The sequence below is a fragment of the Hyperolius riggenbachi genome, chromosome 3 (assembly GCF_040937935.1).
Source record: "Hyperolius riggenbachi isolate aHypRig1 chromosome 3, aHypRig1.pri, whole genome shotgun sequence".
Classification (NCBI taxonomy): domain Eukaryota; kingdom Metazoa; phylum Chordata; class Amphibia; order Anura; family Hyperoliidae; genus Hyperolius; species Hyperolius riggenbachi.
In genome coordinates, this window is record NC_090648.1 from 487008665 (window position 1) to 487022398 (window position 13734).

The 13734-nt window shown below is 45.9% G+C and overlaps 1 protein-coding gene across 6 annotated transcripts in view; it reads left to right on the forward strand.

Moving 5' to 3' along the window:
- Positions 1-13734, forward strand: part of CALD1 (caldesmon 1) — a 221039-nt gene that overhangs the window by 129949 nt on the left and 77356 nt on the right. The window contains exon 1 of one of the 6 annotated variants that reach the window (XR_011030583.1): positions 12011-12243. The exons of 3 other annotated variants lie outside the window; for them this stretch is intronic. Coding sequence is in view for 2 of the 3 variants with exons in the window: in XM_068278140.1 (XP_068134241.1) it covers positions 12017-12243 (227 nt within the window). In the remaining variant the exon portion in view is untranslated. Of the gene's footprint in view, positions 1-12010; positions 12244-13734 lie in introns of those variants that run through there. 2 more of the 6 variants (XM_068278140.1, XM_068278144.1) reach the window with 2 other exon arrangements.

Below are 13734 nucleotides of genomic sequence, written 5' to 3' on the forward strand. Positions count from 1 at the left end.
TGAGCCCTGGATTCGCTGCAGCGCTTTAAAATCACCTCAGAGCTGTGTGCAGCAGCGATTCCCAGGGCGATTGAGCTTGTGATTCCTGACGCTTACAAGCGCTGTACAGTAAACTGTACAGCGCTTCTGATAAGCAATTCACTTTTTAAAAAAAAAAAATAAACTTTATTATACTTGCCAGACATATGGCTTCCATCCATAGCCCCGCCTCTAAAGGAAGAGGTCATGGATGCTTCCCTAGGACCAATCCGAGAAGCCCCAGGCTGTCACCTCTCCCTTTAGGGGGCGGGGCTACTGACGGAAGTCGGAAAGCTGGACACCTGGTGAGTGATTATTATAAAGTTTATTTCAATTGTATTCGCTCGGCCCCCCCACAGGGTTGCAAAATGACTTTGAAAAGCCATTTTGCTACTCACAGCACCCCACTCTACCGAACACGGTAAATCCAGCGCTGGAGACTTAGGCGCAGCAGCGCAGGAGAGTTGGGCGCAGCCGGCGCCACCATAGGCCGTAATAGGAACTACGGCTATCGCAGGCACAGGGAGTAACTTCAGCGCCGTCAGAAGACGGACCTGAAGTTGCTTTTAAAACAATAATTCGGCTTCCAGCAATTGCTGGAACCTGAATTATTTCATTCCCCCACTATCCATGTCGGCCTGGAGGGGGAATAGTAATTAACACGGCCCGGACTTGTGCGGCAGCAGGATCAGTCATATACTGGCTGTGTCCTGCGCCCAAGTCTCCGGCGCCGTTCTCTCTCGTACGCCACTCTACTGTCTATAAACAACCATGTTCTGCCATAATTCCTACCATTGACGATGAAGACTGGGAAAATGCTCTCATAAAACCATTTGAATATTTAATTGCCTCAAAAGACAAATTAATTCAATTTAAAATACCGTATTTTTCGGACTAGAAGACGCTCCTGACCATAAGACGCACCTAGGGTTTAGAGGACAAAAACCAGGGGAAAAAATATATACTAAACCTGGTGCATCCATGGTGAAGGGGCATCTTGTGGATTATGCGGCCCCCTTTGTACCTCTTGTGTCCCCCTGTGTCCTTCTCTGTCCCTTATGTGTCCGCCTCTGTCCCCCTTGTGTTCGCCTCTGTCCTCTTTGTGTCCTCCTCCATGCCCCTTTGGGTCCCCCTTGTGTCCTCCTCTATGCCCCTTTGTGTCCCTGTGTCCTCCGCTTGATCCCCTGTGTCCTCCTCTGCATGGACACAGTAAAGGGAATACCTGGCATTGCAGCGGGTTGAAGGTTCGTATTGGCGGGCGTTCACACGTCAGGGACTCCCTGCATTAGGACTATAAGATGCAGCGACTTTTTCCGCCCTTTTAGGGGAGAAACAGTGAGTCTTATAGTCCAAAAATTACAGTAATTCACAGGGCTTATATGACACCTACTAAGCTCGCAAAATGTCAGCCTTCGGACCATGCCAAGTGCTGGAGATGTGGTGAGGAATCCGCAAATCACAATAGCATCACAATAGGAGGAAGTATGTGCATACATTTCTCGATTAACTAAAATAAGGGTCTTCTCTGGGAAGTGTCAGCTTAGAGCACAGAGAGCGTTACTAGGTTTATTATTATTTTACTACAGGAAATGCATTTTACTGCAATGGAAACAGCATGATCCCCCAACAAACGCATACTGGAAAAATCTAATCCATTCATCATTGCACTTATATAAAGCGCCATATATAGCCAGGGGATGTGCTGCTAAATTCCAGAAGGTTTGGGGTATATGGACTAAAAGCCATGACACACTGTCTTCAGAGTAAATGCAAGGGCGTAGCAACAGGGGTTGCAGAGGTTGCGACCGCATTGGGGCCCTTGGGCCAAAGGGGCCCTGAAGGGCCCTCCCTCAACTTCAGTGTTAGCTCTCTATTGCTCCTGTGCTCATAATGATCACTTCTATAGATACTTTGAATAGTGGTAATCAGTAACAAGCTGTTCCCCACCCCCTTCTTGCACCTCTGACTCTGTAGTTGCCATTGGCAGGTTAAGGTGCACCATATCAGTTGTTAGGTATAGAGTGTTTGGGGGGCCCCAGTGTAAAACTTGCATCGGGGCCCACAGCTCCTTAGCTATGCCACTGAGTAAATGATAAGGCTTACCAGGTTCTCTCTATATGGGTACAACACTAAATACTTTGCATAGCGCCCATTAAATGAGTGTATACAAAATTAAAAAAATAAGTAAAAAATATATAGGGGGCTATAAAGAGTCTAGTGGGTTTTATTGTCTCATGAATATCACTGGGGGGAGGAGGTGGGGGAGAGAGGAGGGATGTACAATTGTATATATGATTTTGAGTAAAAAAGAAGGAATACCAGTAAGATGCAAAATATTATCATCTAGATGCTGAGTATATTTTATACATTGCAGATGATGTATATGTTATGCACATTGTAAGCTTCTTCTGAATGGTTCTCTGTTTGTTTGTTTTTCTGGTTATCCCCGACTGTTTTTGGTGACTGTTTTTGGGGTTAAATATAATTGTATGTCCACAAATTGAAATAAAAAGAAACTTAAAAAAAAAGGAAACCGATTTTGCAGCGCTTCTATACTTAGCATTGAACGTAAACACGCTCAAATTGCTGCATGTCCTGGGATTGCGATTACCCGTAATCATAATTGCATTAGTGGGTTCCCCATCACTCACTTTCATTGGCAAAGCATTTTTGGGAATTGCTGGTGAGTGTCGGCAATCCCAAAACGCTGCCAAAATCGCCCCAGTGGGTCCCAGCCCACATTCTGACACCCTATCTTCATCCATGAAATGACATATTTAAAGCAACCTTAAAGAGAGCCCGAGGTGGGCTCAAAAATGGAAAAAAAAAGTAGGCTACCTGATCCGCGGGGCTGAGTGGATCAGGTAGCCGAAAAACCGCTGCTCCCGTGGGCCGCACTGGCCCACTTTCACTTTTGTGACCTCTGGGTCACGACGCTGCAAGGAGAGACTGTGTGTCTCTCATCCAGGAGAAATCTTTACCTTTTCTCAAATAGATCATCAGGGGGGTCTGTGTGAGTCATATTGTGGTGAAAACCCTCCCACAGTGTGATGTCATGACCATGGTCCTGACCGTTTCCTGTCTGCAAAGCTCATTGCATTGTGGGAAAAAACTGCTTTTTCCAACTGCCAAGCAACCAGTATGGGTCCTTTTCCACTGCAAAACGTTTTTGACCTATTTTTGATGTGCGTTTTTTGCGCATTTTTTATGCGTTTGCGGTTCCGTTTTTCTCATTGGCAAGTGTTTAAAAATAGATACTAGTGGTTCAATCAATAGCAAACGCATTTCTATGCATTTTTCATGCATATTTCATGCGTTTTTCATGCATTCCTATACTTTACATTGAAACGCAAAACGCATAATAATCGCACAGACATGCGTTTGCGTTTTTTTAAAAAATCGGAACGCAGCAGTGGAAAAGACCACCCAAGATTATTATTTTAAACAGGCTGCACTTTAGAATAAGCAAACGCATGCGTTTTGCGTTTTTGGCAAAAACGCAGCTAGTGGAAAAGGGCCCTATCTCCCTCTGTGCATAGAACTGTCAGTAACAAACATTCCATACAGATCACCTGGCAGAACTAAAGATGGCGCCACCAGTGATACATTTTAGAATGTAAATCCGAGAGAGGAAAGATTTTACAATAGGCCAACACTGACTGACTAAATAACCTATAAATGGATATTGTAAACAATAAGCAATTTTATTCATTGTGTTATTTTAACTACAGTTCCTCTTTAAACTGAACTCAGCAATCGTGTTGCAGATACGTCCAGCTTATCGTGTCTTTTCTCTTGATATTATTAAATCGCTCCCTGTTTTCATTAAATGATAGGCACACGTTTTCCTTTGCGGCGTTTTGCGCGCTGTACAAACATCATGCGGAAGTCGGTCTCGGTTTACACAGGACCAGCCGGTGTATCTGCTTTCAGGCGTCCGTACAAGAGCAATAGCGAGCGTATTTTGGAAGGTTATTGATTGTCATCCACTTTCACACGGACTGAATGGCCCTTTGTTCTGGGCGCCGTAATTATGTTCTCAAAGCAAGACGTGCGCTGATTTTATTCTGCAAGGCTTAGCTTTTTCTAGGGATAACTGGAAACGAACTTACAGCCTGGTACACATTTACAATTTTGATTGGCCAATCATTGACCAGTTTTACCACCTCCATTTAGCAGGAGGGCACAGGATGGTCGGAAATGACTATTTCTTGTTAGCAGTGATGGTAGTTGCAGATGATGAGATGGCGTGGAAGCCGCACATTGCGCTCCCCAGTGGTGTAGGTGTCATGGTCACAGCGGTCATCTGTGCGACTGGGGCCCTGGTGCCACGTGGGGGAAGGGGGCGCAGCAGAGGACGCACGAGCAACGGCTGAGGGGGCAATCAGATACTCACATTGCCAGGATTCAGCGCTGCATGTACTACCTACTTCCTGTCTCTGTTACTGTAAGTTGGAACGCAGGAACAGGAAGGAGTAAGTATGTGTCACATGGAACCCAACCAAGTATCTGATTACCCCCCCCCGCCGATGCGCCCCCCACTGCCTATTCCTGGCTACTTATACTGGGGGCACCTATACCTGGCTATCTATACTGGGAGCACCTATAGCTGGCTACCTATACTGGGGGCACCTATAGATGGCTACCTATACTGGGGGCACCTATAGATGGTTACCTATACTGGGGGTGCCTATACCTGACTACCAATACTGGGGGCACCTAAACCTGGCTACCTGTACTGGGGAACCTATAGCTGGCTACCTATACTGGGGGCACCTATAGCTGGCTACCTGTACTGGGGCACCTATTCCTGGCTACCTATACTGGGGGCACCTATAGCTGGCTACCTCTACTGGGGGCACCTATAGCTGGCTACCTCTACTGGGGGCACCTATAGCTGGCTACCTCTACTGGGGGGCACCTATAGCTGGCTACCTCTACTGGGGGCACCTATAGCTGGCTACCTCTACTGCGGGCACCTATAGCTGGCTACCTCTACTGCGGGCACCTATAGCTGGCTACCTATACTGGGGGCATCTACATCTGGCTATCTATACTGGATGCACCTATTCCTGGCTACCTATACTGGGGGCACCTATAGCTGGCTACCTATACTGGGGGCACCTATAGCTGGCTACCTGTACTGGGGCACCTATTCCTGGCTACCTATACTGGGGGCACCTATAGCTGGCTACCTCTACTGGGGGCACCTATAGCTGGCTACCTCTACTGGGGGCACCTATAGCTGGCTACCTCTACTGGGGGCACCTATAGCTGGCTACCTCTACTGCGGGCACCTATAGCTGGCTACCTATACTGGGGGCATCTACATCTGGCTATCTACACTGGATGCACCTATTCCTGGCTACCTATACTGGGGCACCTATTCCTGGCTACCTATACTGGGGGCACCTATAGCTGGCTACCTCTACTGGGGGCACCTATAGCTGGCTACCTCTACTGGGGGCACCTATAGCTGGCTACCTCTACTGGGGGCACCTATAGCTGGCTACCTCTACTGGGGGCATCTATAGCTGGCTACCTCTACTGCGGGCACCTATAGCTGGCTACCTATACTGGGGGCACCTATAGCTGGCTACCTCTACTGCGGGCACCTATAGCTGGCTACCTATACTGGGGGCATCTACATCTGGCTATCTATACTGGATGCACCTATTCCTGGCTACCTATACTGGGGGCACCTATAGCTGGCTACCTATACTGGGAGCACCTATAGCTGGCTACCTATACTGGGGACACCTACATCTGGCTATTTATACTGGATGCACCTATTCCTGGCTACCTATACTGGGGGCACCTATTACTGGCTATCTATAATGGGGCACCTATTCCTGGCTATCTATACTGGATGCACCTATTCCTGGCTACCTATACTGGGGCACCTATTACTGGCTATCTATACTGGGGCACCTATTCCTGGCTATCTATACTGTATGCACCTATTCCTGGCTACCTATACTGGGGCACCTATTCCTGGCTATCTATACTGGGGCACCTATTCCTGGCTATCTATACTGTATGCACCTATTCCTGGCTACCTATACTGGGGGCACCTATTACTGGCTACCTATACTAGTGCACCAATACCTGGCTGCGGGGGTGGGGTGAAGGAGTGGGGCACATCTTGCTACCATACTGGGGTGGGGGCATTATTTAATGTAGGGGGGGCGGGTCCAAATTCCACATCGGGATCCCGAGGTCTGTAGCTATGGCGGTGGTGCTCCTGTGACTCGCAGAAAGGCCTCATTGCTCCTCAGTGTAGGGAGTGTTACATAAATTGCATTGTGTCGGTAATGTTAGATCAGGAAACCCGTGTAGAAGCCACAATGGTGCATTAAGTCCTCACTCACACGCCTGCATTCCTCCCTGTGACTCTCTATAGGCGGGCAGGAAATGCCCCCCTTCCACAAGGCCAGCCACTAAGCCGAGCGTGACCGGTGCTCCAACACTTTATCCTACACGTCGAACTAACCTACATCCCATAGACTTTTACTATCCCTTCCCCTCCCCCAACCCTAACCCCTAACCCTCCTGGTATACGTTTGATAGTGGATGTAGGCAAATTCGACGTGTAGGTTATCACGTCGGAACACCGGCGCTTTCTATCACTCTCTATACAAATATTCCCCCTTTTGTGTACTTAAAAGGCCTGCGTTTGAATGACAAGTTACTCCTGCGGAGAAGACGCCTCGTTTGTTTATTGCGAGAATCTAGATCGTTCCTTAATGGTCTCCATTAGACATGTCCTTTTGGTTTTCTTTTTTGTTTCTCCTTTAAAGAGGACCAGAGATGAGATAATACTAAATTTATACATACCTGGGGCTTCCTCCAGCCACATAAGCCTGGATCGCTCCCACGCCGCCGTCCTCCGCTTCCTCTGTCCGCCAGTACCGGGTCCTGTATTTTTGGCCAGCCGACGCAAGCGCAGTTAGCTCTCTCCGTACAACTGGTCGTGTCTGGCGGAAGTAACGGGACCCGGTACCGGCGGACAGAGGCAGCGGAGGACGGCGGCGTGGGAGCGATCCAGGCTTATGGAGCTGGAGGAAGCCCCAGGTATGTATAACATCTTTTTTTTTTATTTTTCATCTAGCCTTCGTCTCTGGTTCCCTTTAAAGTGGAGCTGAACTCTTGCACAGGACAAAAGGAAACCATAGAGAAATGCACCCTGTATGTATTTAGAGAGTTTAGCCTGTGTAATGCCCCCTCATCTGTGACTTATCACAGCTGTAATTTAATCTCTCAGCTGTGTCAGCTGGCTGCCTCAGGAGAGCAGCTAATTTGTAAACACAGGATATTAATAATATGTCTGCTTCCATGAAAGCAGGAAGGGGACACACTGCAGATTTATTGCAGGATTTGTATCAGCTGTAACAAAGAAATGTTTTTCTTAAAAAAATATTATGCTGTTGTGTATCTTTTAGAGCGGAGAGGAAGTTCTGAGTTAAGGTCCGCTTTAAAGGACAACTGAAGTGAGAAGAATATGGAGGCTGCCGTATTTATTTCCTGTTAAAAAAAATACCAGTTCCCTGGCATCCCTGCTGATCTATTTGGCTGCAGTAATGTCTGAATAACACCAGAAACAAGCATACAGCTAATCTTGTCAGATCTGACAAGAATGTCAGAAACACCTGATCTGCTGCATGCTTGTTCAGGGTCTATGGCTAAGGCCCTGATCACAGTGATCAGTTGCTTTGCAGAGTAATTCTGCTTGTCACCTTCCTGCCCATACAATTCTATGGGCCTGTTCACAGTAACTGATTGCTTTATTCTAACTCGCTGCAAGCAGGCTTTGTCCAGTCTCCATTGTAGTTTACACACATTTTTAGGCGTGTGTAATGCAACTGACAACTGTGAACCCAGCCTAAAAGTATTAGAGGCAAAGGATCAGCAGAATAGCCAGGCAACTGGTATTGCTTAAAGGAATACTGTAGGGGGGTCGGGGGAAAATGAGTTGAACTTACCCGGAGCGTCTAATGGTCCCCCCCCCCCCCCCCCCCCGCAGACATCCTGTGCCTGTGCAGCCACTCCCCAATGCTCCGGCCCCGCCTCCAGTTCACTTCTGGAATTTCAGACTTTAAAGTCTGAAAACTACTGCTCCTGCGTTGCCGTGTCATCGCTCCCACTGATGTCACCAGGAGTGTATAGCACAAGCCCAGTATGGTCTGTGCCTGCGCTATGCGCTCCTGGTGACATCAGGGGAAGCGAGGACACGGCAACCCAGGTGCAGTGGTTTTCAGACTTTAAAGTCTGAAATTCCAGAAGTGAACTGGAGACGGGGCCAGAGCATCGGTGAGTGGCTGCACGGGCACAGGATGCCTGCGGGGGACCATTAGAAGCCCCGGGTAAGTTCAACTCATTTTCCCCCGACCCCCTACAGTATTCCTTTAAAAGGAAATAAATATTGCAGCTTCCAGAGGCGTAGTTATGGTTTTCAGCGCCCGGGGACAAAATGGACATGGTTAGGGGTGGAGACAGATGGCTAAATGCTGTTTAGATAGCCACATGTGCCTCCATAGATAGACAGATATGCCCTTTTTATATAGCCAAATGTGACCCCCCCCCCCTTCCTCCTATATACAGTATATATAGCCACATTTGCCTCCCTCCTTCTATTTATATAGCCAGATTTGCTCCCCTTCCTCCTGTTTATATAGACAGATGTGCTCACTTTTTTTGCTGCTGTAACATCGAGGGAGGGGGGCCGGGGGCGCAGGAAGGAGCCCCAGGTAAGTTTTGTCTCTCACCTCGGGTGTCCTTTAAAGTTCTCGTTCTACCTCCTAATTTTTAAAGAGCAGGATAGCACAATTGACATGCAATAGAAATGGGTAAAGATTACAATATCGCACACCTGTACATTTTGCAATAATTATATTGAAAGTACCTCGCTGGCTGGCTCCTGTTGCTCCATTTCCAGCTCAGTCCTATTGAAGAGGCAGTGGTCTCCATCACCTATATGAGCTGGTCAAGGAGGAGTTAGGAAGGGACAACAATTTTATTAGAGAGACAGTGGCCCAAACTTCCCAGCCCCCCCATCACCTACATGAGCTAGACATGGAGGGACTAGAAAGAGACAGCGGATCACCTGATTCCACCCATATAACTCACTGTGGCCAGCACAACAGCTCATCGGAGTGTTATCTCCCTGCCCTTTTTCCATGCCTTGAGTGCAAAAAGCATTTAACCAATCCAACACTCACCCTCTGCAGTGTCTTTATAAAAGGATTAAACTGAATAACAGAGAGGCTATTACTATTTTTAAATTTATATAGCGCCAACATCTGTAGCGCTGTGCATAGTAAAAAAAACTAATAGTGGCGAGCATAGATACATGAGACACTCAAAACTTTCTTCAATCTAACAAACTATGTATGTATTTGTATTTCTGGATGTTCTATCCAGTAATACAAATAAATATATAGTTGATGTCTCAGGGCAGGGTAGTGAAAGCTACATGTGGCTTTTAGAAACACACTGGGGGAGGGGGCGATGATGGTGGGGGGAGAAGTTAAATGCTTTATTGCAGATTGAACAAAAAGGAAATGGGCAGAAAGATGATGAAGCTGCTGAGTTGCAGTGCTGACCACAAAGAGGCAAATCTCTAGTTTCAAATTGGTGAACAGGGAGTTTTTACTTACATAGATTTGATACAACCAGAGGAATTCCCTTTGGAGTCAGTCACATGACCCACAGATCTGTGCACAAAGTATAGTGCTCAACCCCTCCCACTCAACCCCACCCACTTCCTCTGTCTGCTCCCTCCTGTGGGTGGAGTTTCACCTCCCAGCTCCTCCCTGACTACCTCCTGTGGGTGAAGATGGGATTAGAGGGTGATGATGGAATAAGAGGGAGGAGTTTTACTGCTGTTTAATCCAGCCAAGCTGTATCTGGCGTTAGCACAGGAAGTCAGCATTGCACGCTTATCTAGCCAGGTAGGTAATAATAAAAAAATGAATATTGCAGAAATGGATTCTGGGAAAAGCATGAATTTTAGTGCAGCGCAGATAATAATATATTCCACATAATATGCATAAAAACAAACACAAACCTGAACTAGGGCTATTATCTCTCTGCACTACTGGGAGGAGGTGGCTCAGAAAACCTGCTAGCAGAAAGAAGCTACAGAACCCAGCCAGCTAGATACTGTCACTATATAACGCACAGCATATATATTTATTACATTAACATTGTATTTATTAGCATCCCATTGACCATCACCAGCTCAAGCCACACCTCCCTGCTTACAGATAGCCTATCACAGCTGTCAGTCTCTCTGAGGCCTTGTTCACATTAGAGGCGTTTTTGTTAAATTTTAAAGAGCATCTGTATTGTTAAAATCGCACAAAAGTAAACATACCAGTGCGTTAGGGGACATCTCCTATTAACCTCTGTCACAATTTCGCCGCTCCTCGCCGCATTAAAAGTGGTTAAAAACAGTTTTAAAAAGTTTGTTTATAAACAAACAAAATGGCCACCAAAACAGGAAGTAGGTTGATGTACAGTATGTCCACACATAGAAAATACATCCATACACAAGCAGGCTGTATACAGCCATCCTTTCGAATCTCAAGAGATCATTTGTGTGTTTCTTTCCCCCTGCAGCTATCTTCCACTGAAGTGTCAGGCTGTTTCTTCCTGCAGAGTGCAGACAGCTGTGCCTGTATGTAATTCCTCAGTATGTGAAAGCCCAGCCAGCTCAGAGGAGGCTTTATCCAGCTTGTAAAAGATAATAGAACAGAGAGAAGCTGCACTAATCTAAATATCACACAGGCAGTATGCAGAGAGGGGCCTGGATGGGGGAGTTCATAGCAGAACCACAACACTGAAGAACTTGGCAGCCTTCCAGACACAGGCCTGACAAGTCTGACAAGAGAGAGATAAGTTGATTTATTACAGAGATGGTGATAGTAGAACGTGCTGCAGTAAGCCAGAACACATTAGAATAGCTTTTTGAACTTGTAGGATGATAAAAAACAGGATGCAATTTTTGTTACGGAGTCTCTTTAAGCGCGGGCGGTTTTCAAAATCGCCATGAAAGCACTTGTGCAATGATTCTCTATGAGAGAGTTTATATCAGAGCAGTTCGTTTGCAATCCGCTTTTCTAAGCGGTGCTTGGGCCATTTTTGAAACGATTTGTCTCAATGGAAGGTATAGGAAAAACGCAAACCGCTCACAAAATCGCTTTGGCAAGCTATTGCGTGAGCGTTTAAAAAAAAAATTACATTGTATTTATTCCAGATTTTTTTCCGGATCAAAAGACGGACGCGCTATACAAAAGCGCTTACAAAAACGCCCACAAAAATGAGCGAACGTGCAGAAAATCGATGGAAAACGCTTTAAAAAACGCCCAAAAAAAGCCCACTGCGGACGGACACGCGAGCCGAACGCAATGTGAACAAGGCAGGGAGGGCAGTGAGCAGGCATTACGAATCTGCTGAGAATCTATAACAGCCGTAACAGCGATGGATCATGACCTTGGCAAGATTTGGTGGGGGCTAGCCTCAACCAGGCCCCTAGACGCTCTCCGGGTCCTAGGCACTTGCCTAAGTTGCCTTGTGGATGATGCGGCTCTGAGATTTACAATTTTGCAAAAAATGCATTTTTTTGCAAAATTTAAAAAAACAAACATAATTTTAAATTATGCTTTATTAAATGCCTATAAAAGAAATGTACTTAAACTGGGACTTAATTGAGATTAGGTTCTCATACATTCCTACCTACCCAAAAAAAACACTTAAAAAAAATCCTTAAATTCTTCTTGACTTACTTTGCCCACAGCAAAACCCTAAAATATCCCAGAGTGATTTTTTCCCTGCTGATGTCAGCCTGGCATTCGCATTCCTGCTTTATCAGGGGGGTGGGAAGAATGTATGTGGATTTGGGAGACAAAGAACAAGGAGCCTATACTAGAGAGATTACGGTAGAGAGAGGACAGAGGGAAGGGGGGAGTTGTTCACTGAACTCTCCTGGAATCATGTGATGGTGAGGCTTGGTGGGTCACAGTCAGCCTGGCAGACTGCTGGGCATGGCACAGGTACAGGCAGCTGTCTAGGAGTACAGAGCGCCCCCCATTGCCCAGTGCTGGAGGATGACACTGGCCCTCTGCACGCTGTGGATGAGTATTTGGAAGAAATAGTGACTTCTACACAGGCAAACATGATCAGCAGATCGTACAGCAGGCAGCACAGCCTCAACGCTCTCTCCAAGTGAGTCATTAACTTTCTCATTCTCTTTGCAACTGTTCTGGCTCCAACCTGGCCTTTGTTTCCAGCCTCAGCCTTGTAGACGGGGCAGAGAGCGACACTTTCCAAAATTCCCAGCGCTGCTTAGGTGTGCGCTGGATAGTGCTAAAGTCCTGTTCACATGGACGGCGTGTTTTCATGTTCAACGTAAAAAGCAATCGCATCAAAGGTTAGATGTGTGTTTGCCGACCGCGCTCGATTACGTTTCTCGACTGTCTATTATTATTATTTAGTATTTATGTAGCATTGACATCTTCTGCAGCACTTTACAGAGTACACAGTCATGTCACTGATTGTCTTTAGAGGAGCTCATAATCTAACCATATTATTATTATGTATTTTATAGCACTGACATCTTCTGCAGCACTTTACAGAGTACATAGTCATGTCACTGGCTGTCCTCAGAGGAGCTCACAATCTAATCCCTACCATAGTCATAGTGTAATGTTCTACCATATTATTATTATTATTATGTATTTATATAGCACTGACATCTTCTGCAGCACATTACAGAGTACATAGTCATGTCACTGACTGTCCTCGGAGGAGCTCACAATCTAATCCTACCATAGTCATAGTCTAATTGCCTACCATTTTATTATTATGTATTTATATAGCACTGACACATCTTCTGCAGCACATTACAGAGTACAAAGCCATGTCACTGACTGTCCTCGGAGGAGCTCACAATCTAATCCTACCATAGTCATAGTCTAATTGCCTACCATATTATTATTATGTATTCATATAGCACTGACATCTGCTGCAGCACTTTATAGGGTACATAGTCATGTCACTGACTGTCCTCGGAGGAGCTCACAATCTAATCCCTACCATAGTCATAGTGTAATGTTCTACCATATTATTATTATTATTATTATGTATTCATATGGCACTGACATCTTCTGCAGCACTTTATAGGGTACATAGTCATGTCACTGACTGACCTCAGAGGAGCTTATAATCTAATCATATTATTATGATGTATTTTTATAGCACAGACATCTTCTGCAGCACTTTACATAGTACATAGTCAAGTCACTAACTGTCCTTAGAGGAGCTCACAATCTAGTCCTACCATTGTCATAGTGTCCATCATAGTCTAGGGCCAATTATGCATTTTTGCACTTATGTATTTGTTGACAGCTGATATGTGGGGGCTTGGTACTGTAACTACACTGCTCCCTTTCCTGCACTGGGTCTGTAGGTTTTGCATTCTTCAGCCCATTCTGGTGCCTAGCGGCTTTGCGGTCCATTTGGGAATGCAGGCCATACACCATGAGACCATGATTTATGAGACCATATATAGCTTGTTCTATATTACCTCATCCATGTATTAGAAGGGGGGGGGGGGCTACGTAAAGATTGTGTTTACTGTTTATTCATTCTGTTTACTATAACACAGGGGTATCAAACTCAATCACGTATGGGGCCAAAATCTAAACCATAGCCTAA